Source organism: Pagrus major, chromosome 13 (assembly GCF_040436345.1).
Source record: "Pagrus major chromosome 13, Pma_NU_1.0".
Classification (NCBI taxonomy): Eukaryota; Metazoa; Chordata; class Actinopteri; order Spariformes; family Sparidae; genus Pagrus; species Pagrus major.
Window position 1 is genome coordinate 26,075,451 of NC_133227.1, and position 21,585 is coordinate 26,097,035.

General features: G+C 40.6%; 1 protein-coding gene across 1 annotated transcript in view; it reads right to left on the reverse strand.

Moving 5' to 3' along the window:
* The window catches only part of fstl4 (follistatin-like 4), a 196,780-nt gene extending 177,846 nt beyond the window's left edge, over positions 1–18,934 (reverse strand). Inside the window, exons 1-2 of the mRNA XM_073478835.1 lie at positions 18,785–18,934; positions 6,891–6,924 (exon numbers count right to left, since the gene is read on the reverse strand). Of these exons, the coding sequence (XP_073334936.1) occupies positions 6,891–6,924; positions 18,785–18,934 (184 nt within the window). The remainder of the gene's footprint in view (positions 1–6,890; positions 6,925–18,784) is intronic.
* Positions 18,935–21,585: the final 2,651 nt, after the last annotated feature.

Sequence of the window (21,585 nt, forward strand, 5' to 3'; positions counted from 1 at the left end):
TCAGCCTCGAATAGAGTTTGAGGTGATGGCATTCCACCTCCCACGAGCATTATACAGCATCGTACCTGGATCTCTGTCACATCTCTAACTATACATCTGCTCTGTAATCTTGTTTCCTCATCACATCTTCCCCGGCACTTTCTAAAAACCTGCAAACCTTGTAAAAAATTATGAAGTACCACCTTGAGAGAGAGAGTGGTATGCAAGTCATTTTTTCATCTCATACATACACAGTATGGTATGCAAGGCATTTTCTTAACAGTATATGCAAAATATTTGACTGTTAGTATGTTGCTCTTGAATAAATATTAACACATACACTACCTGGAGAAGTTTAATGAGTTCTTTAAAGAGATCATATTATGCTTTTTGGGTTTTTGCCTTTACTTTATTGTGTTATGAGGCATTATTGTGCATAAAAAAAGGTCTGCATAGTAAAAAAGCCCAAAGTTCTGTAACTTATGTGTGTCACTATTTAACAGGCTTTATATAAATATATATTTTAATATATTTATTATAAATATAAACACTCCAGGCAGTCAGCAGACATACTACTGCTGTAGCGGCGTTATTTTAGATCACACTACCTTGCTCAGCATGACCCGCCCTGCTCTGCCTCTGATTGGCTACATCCTGCCCGTTAAGTAACACGTATGTGCAACTCTCACCAAAGATTGAGCAGAGGCGAGATGTCTCACTCTGTAGCTAAAACAGAGACACAGTGTGACAAGGGATGCTGCAGCAATGCACCAAATGAGAAAAATAATGTGTTTTTGTAACCCCCAAATAGACCCCCAAATAAAAGTATGAACCTGAAAATGAGCATAATATGACCTCTTTTAATGTCAACACACTTTTTTAAAGCTATCTTTAGTTAACAACTTATGATATTACTGTGTTAGATGACCTGGATGATTGCCAACTTCGCTTTTCTCATAAAAGTTGCAGGCATATACAGACATTACTTGCTGTAGAATTTCCACCTGGACACCACAAATTCATTTAAAAAATGGGACTATTCATTCACACTTTGCACTGGACTCATTTTTTATCCATCTTTTAAATCAATATTAACTGTTTTCGTCACAAGAGCATTTATCAACATCACCATCTGTATTTACCAGCCAGAATTTTCCTCCCACTGACTTGACAAGACATTGGCAGGTAAAAATCTGCAGAGAGGCACCAGGGGGAACTTTTAGCACTAAGGAGGAACAGAAGAAAAATACAACGAGCTTTTTTGGCACCTCATACTGTGTGCTTTCTCGCTTGCTGTTTTAATCCTGACTTCCATACGTGTACCACTTTTTGCCTATGCAGCGTCACAAACCCCATTTTCGTCATCTTCTGTTTTATTATGTGACACTTTAGGATGTTGTAAGTCAGCGTGCCCACACAGTTAAAGCAATTCTTCACGACTGGTGAAGGATGGCCTAGACACTGTATACAACAAAATCTAAATACAATCAGTCCAGGTCATGATGACTTCAGGAAAATATCAATTTTGGAAGTGCTGTCAATCTTAAATATCAAAATAAATCAACTGATTTGTGCAGCGAGAACAAGATTATGTCCTCTTCTTTCCAAATGTTTTTCCATCCTATCCTGTTTATTTTTCTTTTCTTGTCTTTTATCATGTGGTGTGATATTTCTCTCACCTCCTTCTCTTCTCATTGTGTAAAGTGTCTATCTTCTGCTTTCTCTTCCTCCAAGTATCTCCGAATCTCATATTTTTTAAATCTCTCTCACTCTCTCAACACAAACACACTCGCCATCTGACAGTTTTTAAAATACAACAACAAAGTAGAGATGTCACCACCATCTGTTGATTTCAGTTAGCATTATTAAGCTATAAATATTGAGATATTCTTTGTATTGACAGGGAAGCAGACAGGCAAAATATGTTGAAGTCAATATGGCAACTTCTTTGATTGAGTAATTACACCGGGAGATGACTTTCAAGCTAATCTATTTTTCACCGCCCCCACCCTTAGCGTTTCTCTCAGCTTCCTCCACTATCTTCTCTCCTCGCCTCCCCCCACCTCCCAGCTTCCTCCTCAGTCATTTGCTGCTTATTAGAGAGTCTCTCTGTCAACCTTGTCCCATCTAATTCTCAACCAATTACAATCTAAATGAACCACAGGACTGCTTAACTTGCTTTGCCTCTTCCCATTGTTTAATTTGTGACGGTAACAAACTCTGATTAGGCCTCTGCAAAGGTTCATAAATTAAGCACTCGAGGCCAAATTAATCACAATTCCCTAGGAAGATAAATGGGCAATATTCAATTTTTCCCATATGGATCCCACTGACAACAATAATACACTGTGAAAAGAGGAACACCCGATGACAACGACTGCATATATTCCAAACTGACATTTTGACGGGCTGGCTGTGCATCACAAGCCAGTGAAATGTCACCTACAGAGGACTTCTGTCTAAGCTAGCTTCAAACCTCCATATGCAATGTCTGCATTGATGCAAATTTCACCACCAGCATCTGCGTTCCAGAGGCAAAACTAGGCCAATTTGATTAATGTCATTGTCTCAACATGAGCAGCGTAGACGCCACAATACAAGGTTTGCCAAAGAGAGAGGGGTTGAGTGAAACTAAGAGAATAATGGAGAGTGAACTGAGGTAGAGACATAACAACAGGAGAAAGAAAAAAAGGAGAAAAGGTAGCTCAACTGAAATAACGAAAAATCGAAACGGGGAAAGCAACCAGCCAATGGCAGAGAAAACAGACGATCCCGAAGAGCCACACTGATCATCATCCAAGGGAAAGGAGAGAGCAAAACAAGAAAATGAAATGCAACTGTCTGACTTTGACAGTGGATCTAGTTTAGCATATAAACAGGCGGCGGATAATTAGTCTCAAGAGGTAAATCAGCACACGCTAAGTGGGGAAAAAAAGCTCACAACATTAAAGCGGCTGTCGTCAAATGATGGGGAAGACGCATTACAGGCCAAAGTGTCGGCTGGTCACCTTTTTCTACTAACCACCTTATAAATGTAGAATATATATTATCAAAAACATCTTCAAGGTGCTTACATCGTTTTGTTGCAGATATAAATCCAAGTCTATACTTCTCATGGAAATAAATGTCATGTAAAACTTTTAATTTTGTAAATGAAGCTCCAGACACGCAGTACATGTAATCAGTCACGTAGATCTAATATTTTCTTATGTTGTTGACTCGTGAAGTTAAAAATCATTAAACCATGTACAAAGAAAGAGGCATCAGTGCTTAGCAAAATCCTTCCACGAAAATATCAAGATTAAAAATAGCCTCTGTGAGAGCCTATCAAACCATACACTGATCCCCTCACCATGAGACACTTCAAAAACCTGTGAAACCCAAACAAAAAGCAAAAGCCTCATTTATCATAATCTGAAGACAACATCATGATTTGTGTTGCTAGTTGGTAAAAACCCGATCAGGTTACGTGGTGAGAAAGACCTCAGACTGAAGCTATTAATGTGATGTTGCATTATATATGTCTGATTCCCAGCTGTGGATATTTTTGGTCAATAGAAATAGATTCTGTCAGCAGTGCTGCAGAGCCTTTCACTGAGCAGCACTCCCTGTCCTGCCACTGATGCTGTCATCCACTTATGTACGAGAGGAGGAAAACACGAATATGTTCAGGACGCCTGCAATAAATGACAACACATGGCACAACAAATACTGCCCATGCATAAACATTAGCACGTGCTATGGAAAGTTCTCTACATATACGGCTCACATAACAGACAAACAGCATATGTTACAGCCTATAAACATCTGTTTACACAAACAGAATGATCATTACTTGGACCAGGCGAAGAAGAAAACACAGGGAAATTTTGTTATTCCTTTAGATGTTTTAATGTAATAAATACTGACCTTCACAGTAAGAAAACATTGCACACTGACTATGATACTGGCGGCTAATTGGTCTGTGGGCTGCAATGCGACCATGGTGCGTATAAATAGATACCAAATAACAGCTGTAACGGTTTGTGTATTCATGCCAAACCTTCATCGTGCAGGTTTACAAGTTCTGCAGGGAAACTTTTAGTGCTACGCCGTCAGCAACACTATTGCAAGCACAGATCTGCAAAGGAGGACCAACCAGCGTCCTATAAATTAAAAATAACATTGTTTGCAAACTATTTTGGTTGCCATTCAGCTACGACAGCAATGGAGAGAAAGTTGCGGATAACACGGTGGCAGTGTGCCAGCGTGACTCCTCCAGCAAGACAGGAAACAAAATTGAACATGCTAACACACATTCTACTGCAACACCCACGTGAACAGTACCGTGACTCCTAAACTCAGGTGTGAACTGAACAGTGACTTCTGTCTGCTGCTGCTAATAAATGCTGTTGTGTAAGTACATAATTGTATCTTCGAAACCTGACAAAGGCGACTGTACACTAATCGTATTCTGGCTTATAATATTACAACTCAGTCATCTGTTCTGCAAGTGTTTCTGAATTGATTCATTTGACGCCACATTTCTAACCGATCTCAAAGTCACAGTGTGGCTAAAAGCATCGGTTGCTGTTCCACGCTGACGTCTCTGACACATTTATCACACACGTCATTAACACAGCCGAACACGCCGCCGATGTGAAGAAGTTACTGTCAGCCAAAATCACGTCCCATTATCACCTTGTCCATTGTAATGACACACTGTGAGAACTGACTCACATCATTCTGAAGCGTACGAGGAGTCCTAACAGAGAAAAAGAGATCCAGGAAGTTGCTGGTTTGAATACCGCAACTGAAACACCCTCCTCCCTCGACAGCAATTGAAGGGCAAGAGAGAGAGAAACGCACCTAAGCCCTAATTATTGTTGTTCAACTGTCATCAGTCGAAGTACAAAGTGGTTTCCACATTTAGACGAATGCAGGATTTGTGTTACTGCAGCAGAACTGTAAGAAGCAGGAGAAGAAAGTTCACACAGTGAGAAAAGCTATATAAAAAAGAGAAAAAGCATCACTTAGAAAGCTACAGTTCTCCACTTTAACAATGTTAAAAAGAAATCAGCTAACAAACATCCAGAGGTAAAGCAGCACTAGATGCTGAATAATAAACGTGAACAAAAGGAATCCTCTCGGTCATGTCTGAGTCGAGTAGAGGCAGGCAACAAAGAGCTCGGTGCTGCGAGCCGAGGAACAGCGGTTTACTGTGGAGATGAAGACAACACATTATAATGGACCTAATGCTTACAGAGGAAGTCACTTGTCAAATAGGAAGCAGTCAGCCCTGAAAATATTGATGTTACAGTAACTTACACACAAACAGCTCAATCTCCCTGTCCTGCACGACAATATAGCAAAACACGCCGCCGAGAAAAACTCATGTGAATGCTACACACGGCCATACACAACGTGGAGTAAAGAAAAAAAGACTTCAGCTTCATGAATGATGTCAATGCAGTTACATGACAACACCTTTCACACAGCTCAGCCTCTCGACTCATATGAAACGAGGGAACTGCGTGATGGAAAAGCCCCCAGGATCGGAAACAAACATTGCAAATGTAACAGTTGAGACCATCATATCCACAACCGGGGACTGAACCCGTCTTCTGACACCTCGAGTCTTTGATTGCATTGAAAACAATCATTCCAGGATCGCTGTGATAGATTGCATTTAACACTGAACTGAATTTCATCATCACCTGTACTGGGCATTTACAACACAAACCCCCGGCACATAAAAATACGAGGAAGAAAGAGACCAGTTCTCGGTGGTTAACTGAGAGCAAGAGCAAAAATATGTATCATTACATATGGTCTAAAATCAATAGCTGAGACAGATAAAAATAAACACACAGCAAAAGTGTCAAACGGGCAAACACAAAGTTGTGAACTTAATTCCCAGAGATACTCGCTTTGGTAAACTTCTGCGAGATAAGGCTGCTCGCAGAGAAAACAAACATGAACTTCGACATCGCTCGGCTAAAATCACTACAAAAAGGTGAAGTGCAAAGACACAGTTTGTTGAATTGATACTATAACTTGGTAGTAGTAGAAACTTTGATTTGGTATTGAGAGCTATAGCTCAGACGGTACAGTGGGTTTTACCGCTGACCGTAAGCTTAGCGGTACTGTGCTCGGCTCCCTCCCCCTGCCAGCGTCTCTACAGCCAGACTTAGGAGGGAGTCCAGAGTCAAGGAATGTGAATGATGTTCTTTACAGGGCATCAACTGTCTGAGCAATCACCGCAGTGTAAAACAGCCCATGAGGCCCAGGCCAAACAAACATTGCTTAATCATTTCTGACAGGGGACTGAAGATGGCTGACAGCTGAATAATTATTCACCTGATAAATATATTTTTCAACTGAGAAGGGTTGTCGCTTGGAATGAGTGATTTCTCTCCTGCTTCTGCTTTTTGTCGCCGAGTTGAGACGCGGTAGGGTCGAGTTTCACGCTATTAATAAAAAAAACTATATCATTTTTCCCCCACATGGTGTCAAATGCAGCTGAATAAACAAACTGATGCCTGCCAGTCACACAACTGGCTGCTAGATGATATCGTGGCGCGCACTGACAACTGAGATGCTTTCAACAAAATCAAAAACGCTTCCTCTAAAGACACCGGAGCAATAAATGTGATGCAGTAATAAGTGGCCATTTTTTTCAGATTGTCACAGTTATATCATCATCAGAGGTTTTTCTCCATAACGGGGCTGCATGGTCCGCTTTTATGGGAGCCATCTAAATTCGAATTACTTCCCAGCAGCATTTCTCTGCAATCACAGAACCAAAGTGCATCATGCCAGAACAACCGCCGTAGTAAAAAAAAAAAAAAAAAAAAAACATACCGTCATGGAGCACAACATGGCATATTTTGAAAAATGCTGTTTGCTTTGAACACAGTAAGTGTACTCACATTGATCGATGTTCCCGTCTGTTTTCCCCTTCTCCTGCAAACAGAGAAGCACACACAAAAGTGGTTATTATAGGCTTGGAGGAGTGAGACAAAAACAGCACCTTTCTGCAGCCTTTTTCCTCTTTTCCCGGTTCAGAGAAAGCAATGACGGAAAACGAAGGTGAACAGACGGAAAGAGAATGACAAAGAAAAGAGAGAGTGAGAGAGAGAGAGAATATATGGTGGGTGACAGCAGAGGAATGAGAGGACTTTCACAAAGGCAGATCCCAAAATCAATTCAATCACCCTAATTGGAAATACACTTGCCAAGAGACTGCATGATACATAGAAGGTGTCACCATGTTGTGCTGGGATGTTTATCAGGATGTGAAACAACTAAAACCACAAGGATAAACTAATGATTCATTTTTACGTCATTAAGCGTGAGTATGATATCGACCTGTAGTTTAATCAGTCCGAAACAAAGCTTTTGGACTGATTGGTGGCGGCCCACATGTACTGGGTCACTTCATGTTCCAACAAATGGGAGAAATTCTGATCAGTTATCATCTGTTATTGAGCCTCACAGGATTAGTTCACCCAGCTCGAGGTGATGCAAATAGACAGTCAGGTGTAGTTTTGTAGAACACATAATATTTCTGGAGCGTTGCAGTAAAAACAGCACTGCAGCATAAAAAACAACCAAAAGAAAACACACACAAAAAAAGCTCCATACAGCTCATCCAGCATAATGAAATTCTCCAGAAGCCACCATGATCCCAAATTGATCATTCCAGACGCTGTATGTGCTAACCCTTTTAGCTTAGCAGCTGCAGTGACGGTTTAAGCTGAAAAACAAGGTCTAAATAAAGTCCTCTCAAATCAATTTGGGATCTCAGGGATTCAGGAGAATTGGACGAGCTATATGGAGCCATTTAATGTCGAAATCTACTACAGGTGTTCAGGAGAATTCTGCAATGTTTTTTTGCTGTGAAGCTCCAAAAGTGTTTTGTGGTCTATGAAACTTCACCCGATAAGATAAATCGACTGAATTTTCATTTTCAGGTGAGACCTAAAGTGTCTACGTTTGACAACCTGGTAATGAGACTCAAAAATCAAGTATATTTGAAAGAGTAGGTGATTGGTATTGGGTCCCATTCCAGATGTCAAATAACGATGCTTCGGGTTTGTAGCTGGTACCGAGCCAGCGTTGGGATGAGACACATCAATCAACTATTGCCCAGAAATGCTTACTCAACACTAATGTAATTCAAACTGTGCATAAAGGCAATTATTTTCACTGGACAATACAACCGCAGAGACTTTAATATGTCATATGTCAAAAACGTACCTGGTTATAAAAAACAGCAATTACCTAACAACTAAAGTTTTTCCCAGGGTTCTGCAGCATTCATCAAAATGGAGATAAGGTCTGGTATTAATTAGTCGACATATTTAAAACAAATCTGCTCAGTCTGTGACAGTTACACTAATTAAGTGTGTTCTTTATTCTAGGCATGCTGAAGACTGTGCTGTATTAAATAAATATATATTGATCGTCCTCCTCACATTTTTGCATTTGTGAATTAATATTTATCATCTATCAAACCGGTTTCAGCCATAACAAACAGACAATTATCATTTTTCATTATATTCTGTATCGGTACATCTCTAAAAAAACAAAAAATAATGCCAGGCAGAGCTGATGATAAAGCCAAGCGACATTTTTACAAGGGACACCGAGAAAGTGCTGATGATGTCAGAAGAGAGGGCACCGAGCAGTGACAGGGCCAGATAAGAAAATGTGAGGCAGCAATCCGAATACAAGGGTATCTGATGAAATCACTATGCAGCAGACAACAACAGGAGTGTGGAGATGAAAGTAAACCTAAAAGGTAAATAGAGTTTTAAAAAGAAATGCAGGTAATAAAGGCATGAAGTCTTACATTATGAATAAATAATGATGCAAAATGGAAAAATGGTTTTGTTTGTGAAAGCTCGAATGGTTGGAACCAACAGCCGTGTCGTGGGATTCACTGCAACTCGCCGGACATCTAGTTTTATCTAGTTGTTGCTGCCTTCAGCGGAAACCAAGTCGACCGGAGATGGTAAATGCTGTTTTGTGAGCACAAACTGAAAGCGTTTTGGTTTACATCGTGTGCTTGTTAGCTGCTGATCACTCGTGCAGGGATGTTGCTCTGCATAAATGTATCTTAACGTTCACTTACACGGCCCAAAACAACAAAGGATTGGCACGCCGTTTAAAAATAGAACAAAAGCAGGTCTTCTGAAGAAGCCAATATGAGGCAGCACTTGAAGTGCTGTGGCATTTTGCATCCTTGTCCCTCAGTGTAGATGTCAACGGTAATGAGGCTCAGTGATAAAAACACGTGTGTGTCTGCGGGGCCCTCTTGGCTTCCCAGGAGACCGAGAGCCTCACGAAAAACACAGCAGTTTTAGTGCCTCCTGTCATTTCCTCCTTCTTTGTCTCTACATCTACATCCCTCTCTTACTCTGCCATCTGTCCATCTTAATTGCAGACGTGCTTCCTCATGATGGCAGGATAAAATTGAGTGTGCTCATCAGCACCGCCTTCCATCATCTCGAGTGCCGCTGTTTGATCAATTGATTAGTGAATCAAACCAAGCATAGGGGTGAAAGAAAGGCTGTGTGCCTCGTTCTAAAAATACTGTACTCGCTTAACCGAGACTCTCCGGGGTTCTTTTTCTCACTTTATCCTATACATTCAGCTTTAGGGGATCTTTATGGCATAAAATATCAGTTTAGTAACAGTGAGGGCCTTCTGTACTGCGATCACTTGAGGCAAAGTATATCTACACACAGATTATTAGAAGGCAGTTTGTATTTTTCTCTTGAAATGCACGATAATTCCTACTATACAAGTTACCCAGTGCAGGTAGGATTGTATGATAAGATCATGAGAACAGGAGGGATCTATGCAGAATAGGAGATTCAGTACCTTCTACCCTCTTGAGTCTGAGCTTATTCTTGTTTGACGTACGCTCTCTGTATTTCCACACTTGTGGCATAGCAACTAGGGTTGGGAGGATAAAAGACATCATAGCGGACAGCAATAAAAACACTCAGGATAAGTATTCGTGGTTATTTCCATCACTGGGATGATGGTGAGAATTTAGAGAGAAGTGAACCAGTGTCAGAGTAGCTGCACCTAATATTTTAGGCTCTTCTGTTATGTTTGCATTTGATTCTTGGCACTAAATTTCTCATTTAAAAGTTTTTATTCAACATTACTTTGTAATGTAAAAGTGTTGTGAGGGAAGTAAAGAAGTGAACAGCATATAAACCTCTTAGTACTTTATTTATTCATACTACTCATACTACTAATCAACATAAAACACAAAGTATTTGTCTTTTATGTGATGACAATCATTTTGTCTATTGTGATATTTTGGCCAGACAATATCGTGATACAAAATGTTGTATATCGCCCGAGTCTGCACTCATTCCATGGCCACCTTTAGTGTGCTAAAAATCGTGATCCATTTTTCAAAGTGTTTGTTTGCTTCTGACTTAACTTGTGAGCAGGTCAGTACCTGGTAATCAGGCAGCAGTACTGTTGCCATGGTTATAAAGCTAGATTTTGGACCTCTGCTATGGTTTCACATACCAAAGAAGCAATCGTGTTACTGCGAGCTGAATGATAATGAAAACACCCGCCGAATGTCACGCTAGAGTAGTGTTGTTGATAAGTCTGTTTTATGTTTGCTTTATTAGCTTTTCTAGTGGCACCAAAGCTGAAGTGTTCAAACTCAGTATGACTGCTATAGCCTCTCAACAAAAACTAGTACATACAACATCTCTGAGAGCTACATGCCTCCATTTTGGAGGCCATTTAAACACCCACACAAAGCGAGAATCTGACATCGCTGCCACAGAGACTGACATTTTGTGGGAATGCAATTTTGAACAGCAGGGCAATTCAAGCCAAGCTGTGTCTTTTACGAAGTCTGGTTGAATATGCCTCATCCTCCCTCTCTTATGTGCGGTGCAATGAAGGCACTCTTCATTCAAGGACCCATATGTTTATATGTGCCCACTTACTCTCTCGCCATCTCTTTCTGGCTCTTAATTCCAGTCAACAACAAAACTCTCAGTTGGAAATAGCCGCCTTCATGCCAACACTTAACTTTGCATTTTCATTACATTTGTTGAGCTGCAGCTTCAGCTTATTGTCTGATGTGGAGCGAACTGACACCTTGACATTTTTTAAGAAATTGCCTGATTAGGATAAGAGGCAGCCAGAGGAGAGCTGAATCTTTGAGTGCCTGCGGTTTCAGAGTTCATCTATCTGCATCGAACAGTTATTCCCTGATGTGCATTGCTTAAGAAGAAGGAACCTGTCTTATAAGTGTAATTCATCAGCGCACCAACAAGCTACTTAATGAGCTAAATGAAAAGGAGCCAAACGAAAAAAGAAACGCATTGGCAGCGTCTAAGTAGTAATACCTTCACGGGCGTAACTTTGATGGATCCTAAAATTAAACTAAATGTTCCAAAGACCAAAAATGTTCCTGCTTTTTTTTTTTTTTTACTTGCATTGTTAGCTGGAGAGGTTTTATGTTTCCAGTGAAGCTCACTGACAGTCTCTCCTCTAAACATTTTGATTTTATTCAAATTTTTCTAAAGACGAAGTCATAAAAAAAAGCCACATGACTACTTTTTACATTTTTTAATACACTACCAGACAATAACTCATTTCTGAAAATCTAGATGTTAATTGATTAAATGTAACTGATAGGTAGATGTAACTATATTTGGTATGATTTGGACTTTGTGGTGGCCTGTTTGTGTCCTGTGTTTTGTGCTTTTTGTTTCAGAGGTGCTTGGTGAGGCTGGGCGTGGCTTTGTTGCTGGTCGGAGCTGTGCCGGTCACCCCTCACGACCTCAACTGCCTGAGCCAGCCTCCCGTGTGACCCGTGAGTCTCCACCTGCACCACCCAGGGAGCCCTCGGCCTGCGCTCGAGCTCACCGTCTCATCCTACCAGCGAAATCACTGTTGTGATCAATAAATTCACCTTTTCAAGTCACTACCTGTTTGGCGTCACTTTTGGGTCCACCTGTTCCTTAATACAACTGTTACAATATTGATTTAATGTCAGTGGAAACAGTAAAATTACAAGAAAACAAATGCATCCAGTTTTATTTATCCGGTAGTAGTATTGTTGTTGTATCAATAAGCTTCTATTTATTATATTTATTGGTATTATTTATTTGATATTTATAAGCTTTTTCTAGTGCAAGGGACAAAATCTGCTTTTATTCATCAGGCCTGCTCCCTCCATAGACAATGTTCAGACAATGTGAGCTTCTCAATAGAGACATCCGAGTGTAACTTTATTCATCTCCGTGTCCATCATCTTTACTTTCACTCAGTGCTGTGGCCCAGTTTCACCCCTGTCTTCTTTCTCCAGAAGTCCCCCATTAATATGTCCCTCTGCTCCTCGTCTTCACTGTCATGACTTTTCTGTTAGCTTCACCACATGGACACAACATGTTTTTGTTGTTGCTGTAGGGCATGCTAGTTGGATTACATTCTTACACCTTACTGTACTTCTGTATCACCTGCCCTAATAATTATAGTAGGGAAGGGTATTATTGCTTCATATAATGGTAACCGTTGCACATGTTCTGTCTGCCTGAAAGGGTTTCTTCAGCTTTGATTATAAATTCTCAGGAGACAGTCAGAAAAATTGTGGACTAACCCTCTGGGACTGCAACGAAATAAAAACTAAAGCTTTATGGGGACAAGTCATAATCAAAATGTAAATGTAGAGGGGGAAAGCCCCACCGCTGAAAGTTTAAATACGAGAGAATAACCTGCGCTTGTGGAAAAAGGCTATTTTCATTCTTTTCATTTTCATTGTTCCTGCAGTTATTCTCTGTTCACTCAATGCTTAACCCTTTTACTCCTTAAATTTCATCCAATAAACACAATACCCTCTCTCTCTACTGCAGAATCATTTAACCACTCAAGTCTATTCGCTCTTCATAGAGGCCACTATCAAACCAAATAACAACCTCACTGTCACTATGCTCATCAGTGTTGGCTGAACACTTCTCAACACAAGAATACTGGAACAAGACAACATCCCAGCTACACATGCACCATCAGTCAGTGACGTCCCAACAAAACTACATCTGTTCTGAAAGAAATCCGGTTATTTTGCTAATATTAACTGGCCCTTTGACCGTTATCGTATTATTATCGCATTATCGTCAGACCGAATTTCTGCAGTCTGGCTAAAGTTTATTAAAAACTATGGGATCTTCCCATCTGCAGCAGGTAACAGCAGCCATTTCGACTCTTACCTGAAAAAGTACAGGAACAAATAACGTCATTAATGGTGGCAGCATTCCATTTTGGAGGTCCTTGCTAAAATGCATGCTCTTCAGTGGTACGGCTAACTGAGCTACTTGAATTGAATGAAGCCATTGTTAATGTTTATTAGAGGTGTGAATCTTCACAGGCCTCACGATTCGACTACGATTCAGCTGTCAACGATTCGAATGCAAAATGATTCTCGATGCATCTCAGCGTATGGCATCCCTCAATGATCTATATCACTGTGAAAGCCTTTTTATTCAGAAAGTCCTTCCAATACTCAGACTACAGCAGTCTGAAAAAAAAGCAGCATTTTTTTCACAATCAAAACATTTATCCATCTGCAGTGCCTTTCACGTTTGTCTTTAATAATATTGTTTTGACATGGCAGCTTAAGATAAGGCTTCTGTTGACTCTGCTGCATACAACTCCCTCAGAGTTGGACAGAGAAGTTGACAGCTCCTCCTCAGATCTTGGCTGATTAGCTGGGCTTGCTGTAACAGTTATCATTTATGGCTGCAGACGTTAGCTTCAGGTGAAAATGGCTAATGTGATTAGTAATTGTTGTGAGGTAGAAGTCATGCTCAGCTTGGGTTTCATCCAGTTTGTGCTTCCCAGCAAGTTCATCAAATCCGACATGTGCAACAAACTCTCTATTTTAAAGCTGAGGCCGGACAATGAACAATCAGCATAAGCTGCAGACTCTCGATTCTGCTGTCTTCGCATCGATGCAGAATCTTCCACGTCCGCATCGCGATGCATCTCATGAGCGAGAAATTTCCACACCTCTGATGTTTATACCTGTGCTTTTTCTGTGAAAATGTATTTGGGCGTGCTGTTGCGAGTGATTCTGCTTTCAGATACCTGGATACACTGATGCACAGATACACTCAGCTCCCACGCAAAGGTATGTGTTATTGAATCTTCTCTCGCTCCTCTCTCCTGCTCATTAGCAAGGAGCAATGTAGAAAACTTGCCAGCTAGCAGCTTCTAATTCTTGCCGGAGCTGACAAACGTCAAAGTCAGCAGGTCATATCAGCTTTTGCCAATTAACGATGATTCTGTGAGTAGCTTGATGACAGAAAAAAAAAAAATCAGCTTGGCTGTGTATTCTCTGCAGCCTGTGTCTGTACTCTGACAAAGATTACTTAAGAGATAAAGAGCCATCACTCTGCAATACTGCTGTACAACAAAACTGCTGTTTTTGAGTTGTTTGTGAAGTCTCCTACAGTAAAACCATCTACATGATCACGTCACCTCGATTTCAGGAGGCGAATTCTCCCACATAAAAACTCAAAATCAAAAAGGCTTTCATCCAGACTTTTTCTGCTTAATTTCTCTGTCTTCTTTTTCTTTTATTCCATCTGTTACAGCCCTAAGTCCCTATTGTTCTTCTGTTTACATGTTTTGTATTGTTTTGGGGGAGTTTTCAGTCAGAGAAAAAAGAAAATCTGGCATTACTTATTCATTACCAAAGACTTTGAGAATGCATCTCTCATAATCATGTGAATTCACAGATTTGCATGATTTTCGCCCCGGGGTGAACTTCAAAATTCTGGCGCCAATTGACAGTTCTGATCTTGGACAGAAATACAGAGTGGGGGAGGAATAATGCCTGGGAATTTGTTTTTTTTTTGCGTCGAGGGATTTCAAAGGACTCAACTAGCAGGGCAAAAAACACATTCCACAACCGGCTGCCAATTTTGGAAAAGCCCAAAGTGAGTCAGACTTAAAACAGACCGAGGGGTGTACATGCTTCATTTCACAAAGAATTACGACGACCGTGGGGCTGTGTGGCTTGTGTCTGTCCGTCTGTGCAAAAGTCTCTTAGACAACCTGCTGAGGCTTTATGTTTCTGTTATGCAGAGAACATTTGTTAAAGGGTTCATTTCCTCTGGCAAAGACCTGTTTGCTTACAGGGATTGTCTCTTTATTTCCTCCCTCTGGCACCACGAATCTCTCGTGTGCCATTATGACAGATAAGTGAGCTCATTCAATAGCACAAGTTTTTCAACAATTATCTCTTTATTGTTGTAAATGGATGAACAAAGAAAAACTTGGTTTTTAAAATAAAGCACACAGAAAACAGGCAGATTTAAGGCCACTTGCAGCTTGGTTTTTAGTTGTAACCATTAAGACAAGTGCAATAAAGACTACATTAAACAGAACGGGGTTCGGTGTAATGTACAGCGTACACTTCTCTCTGTGCAGTCATCCACCATTCTACTTCATTTAAGGTTCAGACTGCAGAAACTACACTTGTTGGGTCAAACCCAACTAGATTTCTGAACAATAAATCTCTTTTTACTTCTTGTCACAAACAGTAAAACAAGACCATCTTTTCCAGAGTTGAATGTGCAGAAATGTCTATGCTATGATACGCTATCAGGGGCCACAAACAAAGATGAATGAAGTGTGATGATCAGGATAATTATATATGACTTTAGTAGACTCTGTGAGTCTAGTAGCAGTAACTGTACAGTGCAGGTTACAGTTTGCCAGTGAATAAACTCAGCAGCTCCTCATTACCAAAGAAGACTTTGTGTTGGAGGGACCACTATCCCTCTCCACGCTAATATGCATGCTTTTGCTATTTTTGCTATTGCTCTATATCCATGCTAATGACGTTGATCTTGCTAGAACGGCAATCTGGTCGCAGCTGGTAGTGGATTAGGTCTGACTATTAACCATTCTCCCATTGAGAAAGTACGCTGACTGTTAAAACAGTGGCTGGAGTCGGGAGTTTAAGTGACTGTTCTGAAACATGCTTAAGAGACCTCTCGTTCAAAGCTAATTCAGCCCGGCACAGAGCAGTAAAGGAGATAATATCGACAAGCTTTCACCAGACACCAGCAGGGAGACGCCTCATACACGAGGAGGAACTTCACTCCCCTTCTGCTGTTTTACACAACACACAGTGATGTATCCTGAGCGTCACTTAAGGCTGATGAACAGTAATATTTCTTCACGGCACGTCTACAACTATGTGCTCACATTCCCCACACACATTACTCTTGTAATATCACAGAACAGGTACCAACACAGCAACTCTCAAAGACTAAAGCACCGCTGGCCTCTGTGCGTTTCAAGCGAAGACTTTGAGAGTGCATCAGTGGCGACTCCAAGTTTTTTCCCCGACCAACCACCACCCCTCTCTTTTGATTTTTCTGTGTGGATACAAATCATTTAAGTGAATGAATGAAGGTAAATGCTTGTTTTTGAGTTGTTTCAGTCTGTTATTCTACTGAGATATTCAACTTTTATATTCATTACAGCGTTCACTGGCCTTAACCATTATCTTAAAAAGATATAATAAATTGGAGAACACATGAACTGAATGAGACAAGTTTCTATGAGCATTTTCATTCTGATTATGTGTACGACTGGAGCTAGAAATCTTTGACAAATGTATTATAACGCAGCAAACGAGCCATGTCTAATACTACCTAACCTATTAGCTGCAATCTTTGTCACTTTACAATGTTTGCTCCCGCAGGTATGAGCTATGATAAACACACTGTCAATATCGGTCTGCTGTGAGAAGTAAAGCGGTTCTTTACTGTCCCTAAGCTGCACTTTGGCCCGCAGACAGCAGTCAACAGTGGCTGCAACAATTAGTAAAAACGGCAATACAGAGAATATATTCATAAACACCAAATTAGACAGGTTTAAAGCCAAAGTCACTGTCAGCAAAAATTTTAAAAAGCCAGAAACCGGGTTGCACCATATCACATCCACAGCCGGCACCGGTGCCAAAGTCACAGCAAAGGCAAGGAGTGTTGAACCCCGACTACTAACAGATTCTGTGTTTCAGCTAGCATGACCAAAAAATTTCCTTGTGATTCTCACGGAGTAATTGTTAACCTCTCTCATCCTCACAGCCGGCCCGACTCTCCCTGCCGTCAATTTCCTCTTCTCTTCAAAAAGTAAAAGATTTCAGCATCACACTGCAAGGTAACTAGGCAACTGTGCGTCCCTATTCTCTCAACTGCCTCACAGATAAGACAAAAGCCCTTCCTCACATATGAAAAAGGTGCACACTAAATCAAGTTTTGGATAGGCTCGAAGCGTGTGATGACCTCTAACCTGTATACAGTGCTTTCACATGATTGAGTGATTTAGACTGGAGACGCTCACCTCTTGGGAGAAAGCTGATGGTTGTGCTGTATTCCTAAACACAACCGTGTCTGAACAGAATTAAATAAAGATTGTTTGGATCATTAGCTGATTATGTTGTCACACGCCGTGTTGCATGTTTTGATACATTTTGCATTTAAACACAGTCTTCCTAATTAAGCTCACCGACACAATCCTGCATGTATTTAATATCTAATTGCTATATTGTAAACCCAGGTGCACGAGTTGGTCGGCTTAAACTAATTTTCACCATCATATGTAATGCTAAATTTCCACACATAAGAAAATACTGCAAGAGGACGGTTTCGACCAGTTTACAGTGACATAGTCACGATTCTCTGGTGGGGGGTAGAACTGGGAATGATCCCACTGACATCACAGAAAAAAAAACAAAAAGAAAGGTTCTGCTCATGATGCAATTTATTGAAATAATTTTTTTTTTTTTTTCAATTTTTTGACGTTCAACCTTGTTCTTTCATCAGGCTAGTTCAGTGGTTCCCAAACTGTTTCTGAGGTGCCCCTCTTCCAAAGGTAACGATATTTTTATGTATGTCTTTTCCTTGCAAACTCGTGTAGATTTTAAAAATGGTCCGTAGTTGATACAGAAACTAAAACTTCAGTTTTCCATCTTACTGAAAGTAAGGATCAAGTTGGAGATGCATCACCTTTTAGAGTGATTTCATGCTATCTATGGTGGACATTATACAGTATACTTGAGCCTTCAACCTAAAATTTGGCAAAGTCATTGTGCTGAGGGAAAAATCATGTCAATTTCAGCATGAATGTCTGTACGGCGACTGATGTGCTGCAGTTGAAAACATTTCTTTGGTCTTTTTTGTTCACACCTGGAAGTTACATTCTGAGGCTTTGCTTTACAGTGATCCTATCGACATGATCAGTTCCTTATAGTCTTGGATCATTTTTTATTTTTACTTTGGGGGGGCTCTATTTGATAGGACAGCTCAGGTCTCATTGTGACGGGAGGGGGGGAAGACATGCAGCAAGGGGCCACAGATTGGACCCGAACCCAGGTTGTTGCCAAGGACTCGGCCTCTTGTACTGTACATGGGACACACACTCCACCAGGTGAGCTACTGGGGTGCCCCAGAATTGTAAACAATTAGAAATGGGTGTACCGATTCACAAGCTTCTCAGTCATAGCACCGGAGATACCAAGACAGGAGCACACTGTTTCAGAGACAATAAAAAGTGCTATATTTGACAACAAATGTGTGTTTTGTCACACTGTTTTTCATTCTCTTCATTTTTTCTTTGCGACCCTGATTCGATTTACGGCTGATGTGACTGATTTATATCCCTGTAAGTGTTTCTCCAGTTTGAGAACGAAGGTAATGGCCTCGGTGGGAAGCTGTGTGTGTGCCGGTGTGTATAGGAAGAGGCACAGGATATTTACCATGGAGTGTGGTTCCTGCGAGGAGCTGTGCGGCACGCTGGCGGTATCCACGCTGCCTCGCCTGCTGCTCTTGTGCCCTTCAGTGAGCCAGCACCCTGAGGTTCCCAGCAGAGCGGCTATGGCCACAGCCCAAACACCCAGGCTGCCCATGAGTGTCTACCTGAGAGGAAAAGCAAAAACACAACACAGATAAAGTAATTAGACTTTGTTGTCAAAGACTTATTGTTGAATATTATTATGTAACTGTAACTGCAAATCTTCATGCCTTTTTATGATTTTTAATCTCCTGTAGTCCGATTTGTGCTGAAATGCATTTTATTGACTTTCTAAAACCTCCAAATTAGTTTTTGCAGAGGCTGAAACATGATATCAATAACCCAATAGCTCTGTACTGATATTGTTATTCATGCATTCGAACACCCGAAATGATGTCAATGCATGCACACATCTGCACACAACAAGTACTGTACACCAACATACACTTGTGGAAGCACGCACACGCACACTCAACATTATACAGCTGTGTTAACATCAAAGCCCACACTGATGGGGATAATTACGAGCATTACAAAGGACAGAGAAAGTCTTTTGATGTCAACAAAGAGACAACTCTCTGAAGTCGCGAATGGTGGAGCGTGGCACAGGAGCTTCAGATATTAACGCTGAGGATCAATTTCCCTGCCGTGACGCAGACACACACAAACCTGCAGGAAAGGTATACACACATTATCCCACCTGTTTTTTTTGGTGAAGTAATAAATAAAGGTGTTTTAAAGGGCAACTCCACCAATTTTAAATGTTAAAGTGTGTTTACAGGTCTTGAAGAGTACTCCTGCATGTGTGAAAAAAATAGTATGAACCTTTTCGTGGCTCCAGAAGAAGCTGAATTTAGTGTAATAAATTGCCTCCAGTGATGTTGCTCAGTGGCTAAGTTGCATTGTGGGTAATGTAGGTGCCAGGTTTTCAAAAAGGAAAAAGAGTGCGTGTAATAAACTGTATATTTTGTTTTTTAAGCTGTCAAGAATGAGTCCGACAGTGTTTTATACTGCAATGCTAGTGCACTGCTTTTCAAAACCTGGCGCCTACATTACCCACAATGCAACTAAGCCACTGACTGACATCGATGGAGGATATTTATCAGATTGCGTGCAGCTTCCTCTAGAGCCACAGAAGTGTTTTGTTTTTTAATATACTTTTGCCACACATGAAGTAGGCCTAGTAATCCCCAAGACCTATAAACAATTTGATGTGTAAAATTGGTGCAATTACCCTTTAAATGGTAACTGCTTTGGAGGACCTCAGCTCAAGGGTGAATGAAGCAGGCAGTTTGATGGCAGCTGAAATAAATTGAATCAAATTATGTTCAAATACTGTAATAACAGGAACACATAAACCACAAAGTGTCGCATTATCAGTGCTCCCTGAAACAGTCACATCAAAAAAATAATAATAATACTATCAACTATACAAAAGTAGTATTTGTTGCAGGTTTGTATTGTACTGAAATGGTGTTTCCAATATTGTGTCCAACCCCTGTATGTCTAAAGCCCTCCAGACGACCTTGACAGTTTGTATTGATGGGGAATATTTACTGGTCTCCATCAACGCGCTGACTTGTCGTCAGGTCTTATCAGCCGGTGCTGGTGTTTACGGTCGTACCGTGTGACACGGCACTTTGTTATGCGTGTTCCTCCACTTTCAGGTAATGTGTTTATTGTTTTTTACTGTGCTCTTACACTTTATTATGCTACTTTACTGTGTGTTTTACTGCAGAGCCAATCTTAAAACAAATTTCCCTCAGGGGCCCATAAAGTTTGCAACTGAACTGACACAAGGGCACAAACACACACGATGCATCTCAAACAGTGTAGGTGTTTATGGTTCCTCTTCCCGACAATACTGAATATTACAAGGGTGCCGTGATCCACCTTGACCTGTACTGCCCTGCTCCTGCCGGCTGAAAATGTGTTCTCTACTTTAGATATCGATTTTTGCTTTTTTGCAAAATATAATAAATCTCTTGAAAAAAATATCAGAGTAAAATTTCCAACAAAAAAAAAATCACCCTGTTCTTGTTTTGACCTGTCTACAGACATGAATCATCTCTACACTGCAGGCACAGTAAAAAAAACATTATTTGTCCTAACTTACCACCAGTAGTATCCACATCCTTTTTATTTTAGTATACTTAGTCTGAGTATCAATACCGCACCTCTATTGAAGCCCTGCATTTACTTTTTTTTAAAATATACTTTTACTTAACTTGGCATTAATTGATTTGTTTGGCCACCTGGAGCAGCAGAACAAATTGTAAACATATCACTGACATATTATTAGATTGAAATGCCGAACATGTTAGCAAACAGGTGCCCGTTTACACAGCAGGCGATACAGAACAACATCCACAGTGTTTGTTGGGATTCATGTGTACAGACATGGTTTGGTCTCCACTAACTCCTGAGAGAAACATCTGGAACATTTTTATGCTAAATGCTCCGCTATGTGCACAGCTAGTTACACACTTTAGCCCTATTCACATGGGAATGGTATTACTTTGGGACCTAAAGTAATTTATAATAATTGCAGCGATCTTCTGTGATCTTAACCCATGCTAATACGTAAAGTAAAGACTCCACAGTACCTCCCATATTTCACCAAACACAGAGGTCCTGATTTGATATTAGTCCCGTGTGAATCTGCATCTCTGTGATTTGGGGTCAAATTTTTGTTAACTTCTGTTTTCAGTTGTCTGACAACTGAACAAGTGTGAAATATGATTAAGGCTTATAACGGTAATCGGT